Source organism: Cyprinus carpio, chromosome A6 (genome assembly GCF_018340385.1).
Source record: "Cyprinus carpio isolate SPL01 chromosome A6, ASM1834038v1, whole genome shotgun sequence".
NCBI classification, from domain to species: Eukaryota; Metazoa; Chordata; class Actinopteri; order Cypriniformes; family Cyprinidae; genus Cyprinus; species Cyprinus carpio.
Window position 1 is genome coordinate 8607131 of NC_056577.1, and position 15116 is coordinate 8622246.

General features: G+C 37.9%; 2 protein-coding genes and 1 non-coding gene across 12 annotated transcripts in view; 1 reads left to right on the forward strand and 2 right to left on the reverse strand.

The window, feature by feature from the left end:
• Positions 1-1357: 1357 nt before the first annotated feature.
• LOC109091718 (autophagy-related protein 9A-like) lies at positions 1358-9478 on the forward strand. 7 transcript variants are annotated; one of them, XM_042757871.1, is made up of 17 exons: positions 1358-1516; positions 1769-1870; positions 1967-2057; positions 2261-2454; positions 2644-2687; positions 2830-2894; positions 3044-3193; positions 3296-3437; positions 3661-4409; positions 4534-4687; positions 5127-5306; positions 5426-5662; positions 5877-6112; positions 7320-7437; positions 7707-7905; positions 7998-8140; positions 8225-9478. In XM_042757871.1, the coding sequence occupies exons 4-17, from the start codon at positions 2352-2354 to the stop codon at positions 8231-8233; spliced, it is 2529 nt and encodes an 842-aa protein (XP_042613805.1). In that variant the 5' UTR covers positions 1358-1516; positions 1769-1870; positions 1967-2057; positions 2261-2351; the 3' UTR covers positions 8234-9478. The 7 variants fall into 7 exon arrangements, with proteins under 7 accessions (XP_042613805.1, XP_042613803.1, XP_042613804.1 ...); XM_042757869.1 differs by having other exon boundaries at positions 2303-2454; XM_042757873.1 differs by having other exon boundaries at positions 1364-1516; positions 1818-1870; positions 2303-2454.
• Positions 9479-9664: 186 nt separating this feature from the next.
• On the reverse strand, positions 9665-9737 carry trnak-uuu. The gene has a single exon. It is a non-coding gene; the product is annotated as a tRNA-Lys (tRNA).
• Positions 9738-10681: 944 nt separating this feature from the next.
• LOC109091716 (A-kinase anchor protein 9-like) overlaps positions 10682-15116 on the reverse strand; it is a 46753-nt gene continuing 42318 nt past the window's right edge. For all 4 annotated transcript variants that reach the window (XM_042757880.1, XM_042757879.1, XM_042757878.1 and 1 more), the window contains 8 exons: positions 14702-14872; positions 13717-13875; positions 13315-13479; positions 12819-13045; positions 12601-12689; positions 12356-12503; positions 12098-12228; positions 10682-11137 (listed from right to left, as the gene is read on the reverse strand). In XM_042757880.1, the coding sequence (XP_042613814.1) occupies positions 11094-11137; positions 12098-12228; positions 12356-12503; positions 12601-12689; positions 12819-13045; positions 13315-13479; positions 13717-13875; positions 14702-14872 (1134 nt within the window). In that variant the 3' untranslated portion in view covers positions 10682-11093. The remainder of the gene's footprint in view (positions 11138-12097; positions 12229-12355; positions 12504-12600; positions 12690-12818; positions 13046-13314; positions 13480-13716; positions 13876-14701; positions 14873-15116) is intronic.

The following is a 15116-nucleotide window of genomic DNA, read 5'->3' on the forward strand; positions in this document are numbered from 1 at the left end:
CATTACTACTAAAGTGTGAGGGAATATTTAGTTTGGGTGACGTCTGATTATTTGTAGCCACTGTGCTAAATAAAAACCTTGGATTGTTTTGGTTGTTTTCTATGAGTTTGTGTATATTCTCGGCCCTGGCAGCTTTTAGAGCCTGTCTATAGCTGGACATACTGTTTTTCCATACAACTTCCAAGGTAGTTTTTCTCCATTTGCGTTTAAGATTACGAGTTTGTTTCTTGAGAGAATGGGTATTACTATTGTACCATGGGGCAGTACGTTTTTCTGTAACCTTTTTTAATTTGATGGGGGCAACAGCTTCTAATGTATAAGAGAAGAAAGTGCCCATATCGCTAGTCATTTCATCTAGTTCAAGTGTATTTATTGGTAAAGTTGAGATAAATCAGGCAGGATTTTCGTTAAATTAATATAATTTAAACATATCTGAGATTTAAACAATTATTTCAGCATGCAATGTTCTGCAGTTATTATGCATACACGCTTGACATTAGTATGATCTTAGTCTGTTTCTCTCCAAAATCATATGAAACTTAAGCAGACTTAGTTGCATCAGTCAAGTCATTGTTGATGCAACAATAAGTCACAAGGGGGAGACATTGTATAGCCAGGTAGTGCGAGCTGTTGCCCTATTGACCATTCAATGTTACTTTTACACAAAGTGTCCTGTTGCATCAGGCATACCCCACTGAGAACAGTTAGGACTATGTCCTATTCACTCTAGGACTGCACAATAGACCCTTCTGAACCATTTAATATGCCTGAATTAATTTGAAATTTGTAATGTATGTTTTTAATCACAAGCCCCTTTTAATATATATATATATATATATATATATATATATATATATATATATATATATATATATATATATATATATAACCTATTTTTAAATTATATTTACTTTAATGTTAACCATAGAAATTAAAGGGTAGTTATGGCGAAAAAAAAAAGTGATTTCAAACCTCTGTCTAAATGTATAGTGAAAAGCATATTACCAGTGTAAATTGTAGCCTACAAAGACGGAATCTTTAGCACTACAAAAGCTATTGTAATGACTAGTGTGTTGTCCTTTTGAAATGTGGAATATCTCTGTTGTTTAAGTTCTCTCAAAACAATATGTAAATGGCTTTAATTTGCTGTCCTGTAACATGCAGCTAACTATGATAAATCAATGTTTACTATTTAACCCACAGAGTAATTTAAATATTCAGGCACATTTACAACTTTCTGTGTATTTTGGGGAATTCAGCATCTGAATGCTTTTGGAATGGATGCTGACTGTGTGCAGTATTTACCAAAAGAAGACCCGCCTCCTGATGCCATTGGCTCGTTCACACTCAAAACCAGCTTCTGATTGGACAGCAAATGTGTCACACAGAGGACGCGGCCTCTGTACCGCGCGTCAAGAATCGAAACCAAAAATGCTTCAAAAGGGAAAACAAAAGAGAGCTTGGCATATATAACAGAGTGTGAATCATTAATCACTGCTCCTTATATTCGAATGAGGTAAGATTTCATTCAAACCTTGTTTCTGAATAGCGAACAGCCTGTTTGTTGCTGTATAGGTAGGTGTTTCTCAATGTGACGCGCATTTCATATTTTCCTCAGGCTTGTTGACAAATAACTGGGTGCCACTTGCCAGCGACAGTAACAAACATTAGTTGTTTTAAGTATTAAAAGCCATGTACTGATAATATAGAAGACTTAAAAAGGAACCAACGCGACTGTGCTCTGTGTTTTTGCCTTTTTCAAGAACAGACTGACTGTGTCTTATGTTTCTGCTGTTTCATCTAATGACGAAGAGCAGAATCGGTCCCATAGACCTTTTGGTTTCATAAATGAAATGGCTGGAGGTACAAGGTAAGAATTATTAATCTTCTAATAGCAGTAACGTATTATGTTTAAATGCAGACACGTTCCTTCAAAGTAGCATTGCTTGCATTGTTTGTTTTTCAGAGACTGACATTTGACAAAGCCAGCCAAACTGGTCAAACACTTGTTTTAAAACTGCTAACGTAATGGCAACAAAATCCAGTGGTTGTTTTGGGTGAGTATGTTATTTTATTGGTTCTTATGACGTGAGTCATGAGCACGTTTCTTATGAGCGTGTGTTGCGCAATGAGGTCGCTAGTGGACTGTCCTGATTTGTTTTTGTGGGCTTGAACTACAATTTGTCATGTTTATACATATTTAAATGTCTTTAAAACACAATTTAAATAACAATTCTTTCTTGTTTTGTATCACACCAAGTGGTTTGCTAATAATGAAGTAAGTATTCATTTGAATCTAAAGGCAGCAGAAGGGATAGTGTGTGACAGGAGATTTGGAGGCTGACAGCGGGATGGCCCACTTTGATACAGAGTACCAGCGCCTGGAGGCGTCCTACAGCGACTCCCCTCCCGGAGAAGAGAATCTGCTGGTGCATGTTCCAGAGGGATCCAAATGTAAGATGTACAGCAGACCCCACATAGATTGTGTGCTTATTGTATGTCAGAGCCATATGCTTTTATTCTTTGGGCATGTTAACCTTAAATGAGCAATGGATATGCAACATGCTGTTTACCGTTAACCTTGCTCTGAAATTTTCCATGTAATTTTGTCATAAAATTAATCAGTTTAGTTATTTATTGCAGCTCCATGGCACCACATTGAAAATCTGGACCTTTTCTTCCAGAGAATATCCTTTGAGCACTAAAAATGAATTGCTTGATTTTGACCTAAATTGTTTTTTAAATAGATCAAGTTAGATCAAGTAGATTTACTTCAATATAGTGATTACAGTCAACGTAAGTCTTTATATTTTCCTTAACATTCAGTAAGTCTATAATCTACACCAGAAGAATGGATTCACGTGTATGCTGCTGGGAGAAATATTTGAGCTTGTGTAAGTATCGATTAATTTGCTGTATCCTTCATTAAACATGATAGTGTAATATGATGATGCTCATAAATAGTGTCTGTAAACAATGAATCTGTAATCAAATTCCTGGAACCTGCTGAAGTTTCATGTACTTTTCCCCATTATTATTCCAGGCAGCTGGTGTTTGTGGTGGCATTCACAGTGTTCCTGGCTAATTGTGTGGACTATGACATCCTCTTTGCCAACAAGTTTGTTAATCACACTGATTCCTCAAAGGTTACTCTCCCTGATGCATTTCTTCCAGTGGACGTGTGCAGTGCTAGGTATATTTCCTATATTAAATGTCATTAATCATGTGGCTTTTTGCTTTTTACTATCAGTATGATCCATCATAACACAAACTGTCTTTTATTGATGTGTTTTAGGATCCATGACAATGTTTTTGTCATCTTCATCCTAATCATATCAGGGGTCTTTTGGCTCCACCGTCTCGTCAAGTTTATCTACAACATCTGTTGCTACTGGGAGATCAGATCGTTTTACATTAACGCCCTAAAAATGACCATGGTGAGCTTTTCTGCTAACTCATTGTAGCACATTTACTAAAACGGTTCTGAGTCAGCAGTGGAGGAAAGCTTTCTCTATTTTTCTTAGTTCTTAATGTGTTTTTAATGCCTGTAAGCCACTCAAACTACTGATAATTTTTCTGAGCAAAGGTACTATAGTGAAATTATAGTATTCAACTGATATCACATTTTTAACTGTTTAATAAACCCTTTCTCTTTTGCAGGCGGACATTCCTTATTTCACCTGGCAGGAGGTGCAGGCAAGGATTATTGAGATCCAGAAGGAGCACCAGATTTGCATCCACAAAAAAGAACTGACAGAGCTTGACATCTACCACCGCATACTGCGTTTTAAAAACTACATGGTTGCGATGGTCAATAAGTCACTCCTACCCGTGCGCTTTTGCTTGCCTCTGCTAGGCAACACTGTTTTTTATACTCGTGGCCTCAAGTATAACTTTGAGTTGATTTTCTTCTGGGGCCCTGGATCTCTTTTTGAAAACGAGTGGAGTCTGAAGCCAGAGTACAAACGTGGAGGGAACCGTTTGGAGCTAGCGGACCGTCTGAGCTCAAGGATCTTGTGGATTGGAATTGCCAACCTTCTCTTGTGTCCAGTTATCCTGATTTGGCAGATTCTGTATGCGTTCTTCAGCTACACTGAGGTGATCAAGCGGGAGCCGGGAAGTCTGGGTGCTCGATGTTGGTCCCTGTATGGCCGTTTTTACCTCAGACACTTCAACGAACTAGACCATGAGCTGATGTCACGCCTCAGCAAGGGCTACAAGGCCTCCTCGAAGTACATGAACTGCTTCATGTCACCATTACTGACAGTGGTGGCCAAGAATGTGGCATTCTTTGCGGGCTCCATACTAGCAGTTTTGATTGCTTTGACCATTTATGATGAAGATGTATTGGCGGTCGAACACGTGCTCAGCAGTATTACATTACTTGGGGTCTGCATCACAATCTGCAGGTCTGACAACGATAAAACGGATCACTAGAACTGAGTCTTTGGATATTTGTTATTCATTTTATTTACTGGTGAGTCTTAACTTTGAACTGTTTTGTGCTCATTCTTTCATCCTTGTTTGCCCTAGGTCTTTTATCCCAGACAAGCATATGGTGTACTGCCCGGAGCAGCTGCTTAAAGTGATCTTGGCACACATCCATTACATGCCTGATCATTGGCAGGGTAATGCCCACCGCTATGAGACCAGAGACGAGTTCGCACAGCTCTTTCAGTACAAGGCTGTAAGTAAAGCAGCAGCTTAAGAAATAATTCTTTGTGTACCCAACACAAATATATTATTATCGTTGTTAATGAAATCTAACATAACATTTTCATTAACATTTACATTTATGCATTTAGCAGAATAATGTTTCTTTTTTACGCAATGCTCTACCACTGAGCCACAGGAAAGTAACTGAAATAAAAATGAGAATCTGAATACCAAAACTATATTTTAATTTTAGTTTTTGATACTCAGGATACAGTGCATTATAGAATCAAAACAGGATTTTGATGATAATAATGACGTGCCATATAAATAGTGCAAATGTTTTTGGGAATTCCCAAGTCCCATCTGCAGTTTAAGAGGTTGAAAATGGATGATCCATTCACAGTACAATCAATACCATGCATTTCTATAACAGAATTTCATGTTGATTGTCTTTTGATCTGTTCTTGCAGGTGTTTATTCTTGAGGAGCTGTTGAGTCCTGTCATCACGCCCTTCATTCTTATTTTTTGCTTGCGGCGTAAATCTCTAGAGATCATAGATTTTTTCCGAAACTTTACTGTAGACGTGGTTGGTGTGGGTGATACTTGCTCTTTTGCACAGATGGATGTCCGTCAACATGGTCATCCTGCGGTAAGGACAGAATTTTTTTTTTTTTTTCCAAAAAAATTATTTTTATTACTGTGCTTTTTTCTATCTACCTAGTTCTCTCTATATTGTTGACTATGATGCCCTTTTTTGGTCCACTATAGTGGATGTCTGCTGGGAAAACAGAGGCCTCTATCTATCAGCAGGCAGAAGATGGGAAGACTGAACTGTCACTCATGCACTTTGCTATCACAAATCCACACTGGCAGCCCCCTCGGGAGAGCACGCATTTCATCAGCCTTCTGAAAGAGAAGGTGCACCGTGAGGCCGCTGCAGTACAGCAGGGAGTCATAGCAGAGAATCCTGCATTTACCTCAACCCATTCACAGTCTGATTCAGAGGTATCCAAATGACTGAGCTGCCAACATCCATCCGTCCAGATTACTACATATAATATGATATATTTCTAATGGCAAATCTGATCAATAATTGGAATAGTAATAATTACTATTATATAAAAGTATTCGACTGGATCCTAAAAAATATGAATGAAAAGTGAACCAATTAGAGTTCTTTTTAAAATGAGGTCTGATTTTGGGTGTTGTTTCATTTCAGCCTCGCAGTCTTATTGCAAATCTCCTGATGGGACCCCCTTCCTTGGCCTCGCTGCATCTGGGTCGAGAGGGCTCCATCAATCCTGTGTCCATTGGAGTGAGTGAGGGGGCATCCGCCCTCCATTCCATCTCTCCTGTCAGCACGAGTCTACACCTGCGGGGCAGCTACCCATCTGCCAGACTGCCACGACCTGACCATCCAGCTGTGGTGGCTGGACGAGCGATGACAGGCTCAGGGTAATGACTGAATAAAAGTTTAACATATTCATTAAAATAATTAATAGAATATACTAAAACAGTATATGATTGTGTTGTTGTAAAATATTTTTTTCGTATATCACATTAAAATGATATAATTTTTCAGCTTTATTAATTATTTTTTTTGATTTTCTCTTATTCTCAGCCTCAAGTCTATTGCATTTTAATTGACTTTGAGATTGACACTAGAATTAGCTTTGGGCACATGCATTCTCATTGGGATGAATCAGTGTTCATTAACATTAAAACAGTTAAAAACAAACAAAACAACAAAGACATTTGTTACAAAAGATTTCTATTTCAGATAAATGCTGTCATCAAAGAATCCTGAAAACAATGCATGACAGTTTCACAAACATTAAGCAGCACAACTGTTTTCAACATTGATAATATAAAGAAATGTTACTTAAAGGTGCTGTATGTAAGATTTTGACTCTACTAAAGAATAAAAATACCATAATATGTTTGTAAATATTTAAGAAACATGCTAAGTTAACATACTTGTTTATATAAAAAACAATGCTACAGTCAGTTATTCTCCTTTGAAAATGTGCATTTGGGGCGGGAATGTCGATCTTTTTTTTGGTTTGTGAAACTCGCCCACTGCCAGTTTACCCAATTGTATTTTGGCACCCAGGGTTGCCAGTTGGCGGAAAAGACAGCATATTTCATTTTATTCATCGTCAAGTGCGCTCGTTCTTGTAGGTGTTGTCAATCTGGCAATGTGCGTCAAGTCTGAGGAGCAGGGGCTGAGTGAAAAAATCCTCTCCAATATTTTGAATTTGGACTGCAATACCTAGTTCAACCACTTGGTGTCAATCCTACATACAGCACCTTTAAGTACCAAATCAACATATTAGAATGATTTTTGAAGGATCATGTGACATTGAAGACTGGGGTAATGGCTGCTGGAAAACAGCTTTGAAATCACAGGAATATATTACATTTCAAAAATATATAGAATAAATATTTCACTCTATTACTATTTTTACTATATTTTAATTGCAGCCTCTTTGATACTTCTTTTGAAGAACTATAAAAAAAAAGTCATATTAACGGCAATATATGTGTCTTTGCATCTTTACAGCTAGACTGATTTTAAAATGTCCTTGCCAATATTAAAACTTTCATATCATTTTGTTCCTTTTTTTATTTTTTTTTCAACTCTTGGATTGTCTTCATCTAGCACTGATGCCCGTACCATCAGCTCTGGCAGTAGTGCCTGGGAAGGCCAGCTGACCAGTATGATCCTATCAGAATACGCCTCCACAGAGATGAGCATTCATGCCCTTTACATGCATGAGGTAAAGCACCACATGAACAGCTGATAGAACCAAAACTTTATTACAGAATTATGGAATCAGTGAATCACATGCACTGATCCAAGAATATGAAACTGTCTTGATCAACACATGGCAAAAATATTACCCATACTTTCCACGAAGGCTGGGCATCTTGGCTGCTTTTCCTTTACTGTCTGGTCCAAATCAGCCTTTTAACCAATAATGTGTTGAAAGAGGTCAGTCTCTAGTCTGCACCTGAATATTAAAAACTGTATCCAATGTATGTGTAGATGCACAAGCAGCAGTCCCGAGGTGAGGTGTCTCGACACACCTGGCACAGACAGGAGAGTGACGAGAGCAGTGAGAGTGTCAATGAAGACATAGAAGCCGCCCGCAACTTCCCCCGGTCCAGCACTTTCCCAACCACCTCACACCAGGAGGGGCCAGCACAGCAGAGCAGCAGCCAACGGCGCTACGGCGGAGCTTCAGGTAATACAGATCTCTATTTGCAATTCATAAGAATGTAAAAGTGCCACCCCTTCCTTAGTCTTTACATGGGTGACAAATTCTGTCTCCTGTAGATCCTGTTTCTGGAAGCTTTCGGGCCCAGAGAACTCCTCGTATGCCTATGGGCGGCTGGTCTGAGGAGAACCAAATGGGCAGACATCACGACCCGGTGCCCGAGGAGGGGTCTGAGGATGAGCTACCACCACAAATTCATAAGGTACAACATGCAAGTGTAAATATGAAGCAATGGTGATATGTGCTGGATTCTTAATAATCATTTCTGTTCTGGTCTTTTTTTTAGGTGATTTAGCAGGTGTATCGTAGATGAAGTACTCAAGTGAGACTCACAGCATCCATTTACTTTTGGACACTGATAAAAATATACTCTTGGACAAAACTCAAGTCCGAGCTTATTGTAGGTCACAGAGTGGCATCATGTCAAATTTTCAGATGCATTGTAATGGTTTGAGCTTCTGAGGGAATGATACAAATAACTACATCATCAAAGTCACTCAATTATTCAGTTCTCACATATTGATCCAGCTTAGAGAAGCTGCAAAACTGGTTCTGTAAAATACTTCATTGTGAATAGGAAAGTCTGTTTGACAGAAAGCATCCCCAAGTCCTTCGAGTAAACTTTCTAATAGGATTGTGTGCAGTTGACCCTGACATTTCCATTCTTGTCAAAACGTAAATCTTGGTGTTGATGTAGGAAATTTGTGCTAAGTATTTTTGAGCTGCTTAGAGTAATTTTGATAGGAGAAAGAAATATTTATAATATGCAATGTGCCATTATGAACGTTAAGCTTTGCAAAAGTAGATTTTGTCAAACAGAGATTTCTGTGAGGGGGGGAAAAACCACTGAAGATCATACAAGCCTGGTACTGTAAAAATGATGCATGCTCTCTTAATTTGTATTATTTGCACAACATCAAATAAGAATGCACTTTATTCATATCCAAAGGACGACTCCAAGGCAGTGGGCAAATCAGACTTGTTTTTATTAACATGCAGTTTTAAAGGAAGTTGTATATTTCTGTCTATAGGATAAAACCCCAGGATTTTTTTCTACTTACATTTTCAGTTTATTTACCATGGCTCAGGTGAATAAAACATCTATGAGAATGAGGGGGTTATGTAAAACATAATATACTTCATATACCTCAGGACCGGCTTGTTTTTAGCACTGAAGTTGCCCAGAAAGTGCACGACACTTATTGAGTGACTGCAGACTGCTGCGTCTCCCATCCTCAAACCCTTAACTACTAAAAGGGAAGTAAACAAACCTTTGGCAAATGTATATATATATATTTTTTTTTTTCACATGAACTGACAGCATTTCTCATATCTCACACTGCTCACATACATTGTGCTTAGAGAGTGTTCAAGGTGCAAATTGTGCATGACCCTTGACCTTTATACTGCTTCTGTGACCTTAACTAATCTATCACCTGCAGCTGTGCATTTTCCATTGTCTTTTGTTTTCCGGTTTCTAGAAGGTGTTGTTTATTTACATTTTGTACAGGTTCAATTCATCAATAAAATTTATTTAATAGTTTGAGTACAATTCTTTACAAATAATCTAAATAGATATGATTTTAAATCCAAAGCCAACTACAAAAATCTTAATGTTTTATTAGTTCGTGACTTAAAGGGTTGACAATCAACAGACTACATGACATTACACATACACTGTACTGGCACGCACATTTTTAGTTAGTAAAAGCCAAGAAAAACGTATCGCCCGAACAGGGACTTGAACCCTGGACCCTCAGATTAAAAGTCTGATGCTCTACCGACTGAGCTATCCGGGCCGTACGCATGTTCACGTCACTCCACTTTTTCACTTGTATCAATGCATATCCAACAATTATACAATGAAAGAAATTATATATAAATAGAAATACCATAGTTTAATTCCTTAGGTGGGCTCGCGAAAAGTGAAGTATGAACAACATTAAACGCTGGAACCTGAGCTGAACTAACGTTACAGAAGCACACAAGTTGGCAGAGCGCGCTGATTTTCTTACATTCTAATGAATCCAACCCGATTTCAGAATCTGAAAAGATGATTTTATAAACTCTAAACTTTGCAGTCCGATTCACATATTCGTTTACAAGTGTTTCGTTTACATCTGTTTGCAACACAGTTTCAGCGCATGCGCAGATGCGGCCGCATTATTATGTTTCACGCAAACGTAGTTTTTGACGGCCATGTATTGTTTTTACTTTAAAACCTTTAAATTTAAAAACAATTATTTCCTGATTTCTAAATGGCAACGAATATTTTCAACTTGAGGACATTTTTTTTCTTCATCTAAATCCCACCATAACGCTAACATCCTCCACGAAAAGGCATCACGTAGCATTTAACAGTTAATAAGCTACTGTTATGCTACTTAAGACTCTTTTAATTTCTGGCCTATCAAAAACTAATTTATCCGATATTTTCCTTTAAATCGAGATTTTATGCCATTCCTTTTTTTCTGTCTCCTGTCAAAAAGGTAGAATTATTTATTTTCCAGCAAAGAATAAGCAAGTTACTTTAGAATATGTCAGAACTTAAAGGATATAGAAAATATGCACAAATATTACTCCCTGTGAACTGACTTGATTCAGAATATTGTAGTAGTAGATGGGGCCAGCACCAGAAATTGTTCTGTTACCCAGATTCTGAATGTCAGAATTTTCATTTTAGGGTGAACTATACTTTTTTTTTTTTTTTTTTAATCGAAATGACAGACCAAAAATAACTAGATTTAGACTAAAATATTTATTGTTTTCCATAGAAATACTGTACATAAAAAAAAAAAAGATTATAAAACATTTTTCAAAACATTTTACAAAACATGTCCAACCATGTGCACTTAAACAGTGGCATCCATTAAAAATCACATATACAAGTGCAAATGTCTTAATAAATGCTTATTGTGGACAACATGTAAAAAAATATACACTGTAAACAATTACAGACCATTCAAAATTTGTATACAAAAAAAAAAAAAAAAAAAGACAACATTTAGCACTGGTTGCAAAAAACAACAACAACACATTATTGGTGATATTGTTTCAGCTAAAATGATAAAGCATAAAAAAGATAGCAATTTAAAATTTTTGAATGTAAAAAAACTAATTTAAACAGACTGGCACTAGTGATCAGATTTCTTCATTCATCGATCAGATTTTCTGGCATATGGAAGCATTGATGGGGAACCTGCGAAAAAAAAAAAAATACACAAACAATATGATTAGAAATATCAGTCCTGCATTTGCCTTCCCTGCAATCACCCTACACACAGTGCACAGGCACATGGAAGCATTCATGCAGACAAACAGGGACGCGCACCTGTGTCAAACAAGACCAACCAGAATGTGACTGATCACACAAGAAGGTGAACTTCTCTCTGAACTCCTCTAAAGGCCACATGGACCCCGGTGCCAAACATCTCAAATACAGCGAGGTTCTATCTTCTAGAAACCACTTTTGCTTATAACTTGTCGTATTGGGGAGGCTATGCCTCCTGTCCGCTCTGGGGACTGTAAGATGGTAAGGTCAGAGGTCACAAACGGCCATTATTTAACGTTTTGGATACTCTTACCTTTAGGTGTCAATAGGGATCCTAATGTAATCAGTTACAGAAACAGGGTCTAAGTATAGTTTTGAAAAATTGCACTACTATCTGAATGCAAGAACACCATTCGTGAGTTTGGTCATGTGCTTCAGTTGTCCAGTAGAGGTCAGTGCAAATAAATTTTTTTTTTTTTTTTTTTTTTTTTTTTAAATGTTCCAGGTTTAATGCAACTAATACATAATATATATACACTGCATTCAAAAGTTTGGGGGCAGTGAGATTTATATATTTTAATAAATCAATTATATTCAGCAAAGACATTAAACCAGGGGTCTCCAACCCTGCTCCTGGAGAGCTACTGTCCTGCAGATTTCAGCTCCAACCCCAATTAAACACACCTGAAGCAGCTAATCAAGGTGTTCAGGGATACTTGAGTATTACAGACAGGTGTGTTTGGAGCAGGGCTGGAACAGAAGTCTGCAGGATGGTAGCTCTCCAGGAACAGGGTTGGAGATCCCTGCAGTAAACTGATCAAAAGTGACACAAAAAAAAAAAAAAAAAAAAAAAACCTGTTATAAAAGTTTTGGCTGGCCTCATCCTACCTGGACAGCCGGCTCCCAGACGCTGCTGGACAGTCTCCAGATGTTGGATATACTCCGTAAGGGAACGTTCTTGATCTTGGGTAGAGCTGAAGGAGCGTTCAGCTGGTCCCAAAACTGGACTTGTGTACATTCTTTGTATAAGAAGAGAAAAGAGGGGAAGTTAAGTTAATAAATCTGTTATTTTTAAAAACACTAAAAGGGAAAAACAAACTAGATCAACACTCCATACATCTGTTTGTGTAGTAAGAAATTTTTCACCTATGATTCAGTCTGAAGGGTGATTTGATCGGCGGCACCAGAGACGAGGCCACGCCCCTTTGAGCCAAGGCATGATCACGGGTGGGTGGAGAGTTATACGCAAATCCAGTCTGCTGTGGCCTCAGCACTTCAGTCCTCAAAGCAGAAACTAAGACAGAAGGAAAGACTAATGATTCAAATCACCCGTAGAATTACCAAATCAAGTCTGCAGGTGAACAAGTAGATCATGTGATTTACACACTTACCTGTGCTTGCTCCTGTTCCACGCACTATGGCACTGCCTACTGAGATTTTCCTTGTAGCTCTCTGCCATTTCCTGGTGAGGAACTTCAGTCTAAAAAGCAATAAGAAACCAAGTAACCACCCATAAACTAAAGCAAAAAAAAAAAAAAAGGTATAAGAAACTAAATGTCAGAAAACAGTTAATCATTTTCTAATCATGCTGCATAGCCATTTTTCTTACCTTGAGATAGCGATGACTACTCTGACAGACGTTCTGAAGCGGTTTAGAGGCCTGGAGACCTGCGATTGGCTCAACGTCGGCCGCGCACCCATACGAGCGATGAGCGCAAGAGTAGCCTGTTCACACTCTTGAAACCCTCCCAGCAGCAACAGCAGATAACGCTTCTGATACACCAGAGACTTCCTGTAACTCTCCGCTCGCAGGTATCTCTCATAAAGTCGCTGCACCTACAGGAACAGGATCAACAGGACATAAAGCAAGCGTTTCAAACATACTAAAACGGTTTAAAATGTACTTTTACATCTTATTTTTAAAGCACCATGTGACACTCTTATGCAAGACTCATTCAAAACACCAGGGTTTCCTAAACCAGGTTTGAATTGATGGAAAAAATAATTAAATTACAAGTGTATTTTAAAAACAACAAAAACACTGTACATCAAACTATTAAAAGAAAAGGACAAATTATACAATGTGAAACTTTAATCCAACTAACCTTGTTGTTGGAGAGGTCACAGGTGGGTCTGTTTTCATTGCTAGCAGTGACTTTTGAGAGTTCAGTCTCTGCTTTACGCAGCGCAGCCTGAAGAGTTGCTTTTTCCTTCTGCCAGGACAGCTTCTCCAATAACATGCACTGTTCCGTAACAGCAGGAGAATTTACCTGATGGACAGACAGACATACACACACAACCAAATCTATAAATCTATAGCATCAAAAACAAATTACTCTACTTTGAATTTGACATGTATTTAAATGAAAGTGTGTGTGTGTGTGTAGCATCACACCTAGAACCAAAAAATATACAGACTAATATACAGAGTATACAGATGTTTAAAAAGGTCCACCTTTCAAAAAAGGATAATAAAAAAAAAAAAAAAACATTGAAAATAATCTTACCTGCTCCTGGCGTTTCAGGCTTTGCAGGTCTCTCTCCAAACAGGATATAGTGTGTTTGAGGGAGATCTTCTCCTCACTCAGAGCAGCGAGACACTCAGAGAACTTAGCGTTCTCCTTCAGCAAACGTTCCATTAGTGAGGGAGAGGATGAGGTAGAATCCTATTGAGCAGAAGATTAAATATATTACAAATACACTACGTTAAAGAATCAAAATCAGTTTGGGGAAAGCATAATTGAGATTCTGGAGAATTGCAATTGGAATTTAAAAAGCAATTTAAACAAATCTCCAGGTTTGTTTTGCTTGTCTGAAGGGTTGCACAATTTGGCCAAAAACATTCAGATGCTTTTCTTGCCTTTCTGTTCAAGGATAACTATTACTGTACCACCTATGGTCAGAGAGTGAATTCTCATTTCCATTCAATGCGTCTGCCATTTTTTCCCAACATTGTTCTGAAGTGAACAGACATGTCACATGCGAAAAATTGGAACCATATTTGTGCCAATCATTTACACTGGTGTGAACAATTTTAGTTACCATTAACTTCCACTATAATGTACACAAAAACACAACTGAAGTCCCTGAGAACTGAAACTACTTGGTTACCAACAGTCTTGAAAATATCTTCTGTGTTCCACAGAAGTCAGTCAGTTTTGCAATGACACGAGGGTGAGTAAATAGACTTTTTCATTTTTGGGTGAATTATCCCTTTAGCACTTAGGCTTTCTTAGGCATTCTGTACTAACACAGTACAACAAAACCTATTTTTCTTTAATTTTAAATGTCATAAATCATTTTGTATCTTTACAAACGCTTTCATCTGAGTGAAAGCTTTTGAGAATCAGTAGGTCTGGGTATATTTGCTTGTAAAACAAAAAAAAAAAGCCAAGTGCATTTTTGGGTTAGGTTTGGGTTTATAATTTAACAGTACAAAAAAAGTCAAAAAAACCTAATACCCATTCAAAACTTATGGCTGGAGAATATTACCTGAGGGATGTTTGTGAGTGCACTCTGACCCAAGGTCAGGCCATTGGAGTGTGTGTCTCTCTGCAGGCGATCTGACGTGAGCTGTTTCTCTTTCTGCTCCAGGTCAGCCAGCGTCTGCTGTAGCTGCCTCAACCGCTGCTGATCCTTCTGACGCAACACTTCCAACTCCAACTGAGAGAATTTATCATACAACTTCAGTGCTCTAAAACACTGACAGCAAAATATACTGCTCATGTACATACCAATTTAAAGGGTTAGTTCATCCAAAAATGAAAACCGTTATTGATTAACCCTAATTTCATTCCAAACCCATGGGACTGGTTGATATTCGAGAAACAAAATAGGATTTTTTGAAACCTGATCGGTTTCTGACCCATTTAAATACAATGGCTTTGATGAACTGATTTAATTTAGG

Bases quoted from the DNA above. Each gene is read 5' to 3' on its own strand.
- LOC109091718 (XM_042757871.1), top strand. From the start codon at position 2,352: ATGGCCCACTTTGATACAGAGTACCAGCGCCTGGAGGCGTCCTACAGC. The intron at 2,895-3,043 runs GTAAGTATCGAT...TTATTATTCCAG, and splicing joins GGAGAAATATTTGAGCTTGT to GCAGCTGGTGTTTGTGGTGG. The intron at 3,194-3,295 runs GTATATTTCCTA...GATGTGTTTTAG, and splicing joins GTGGACGTGTGCAGTGCTAG to GATCCATGACAATGTTTTTG.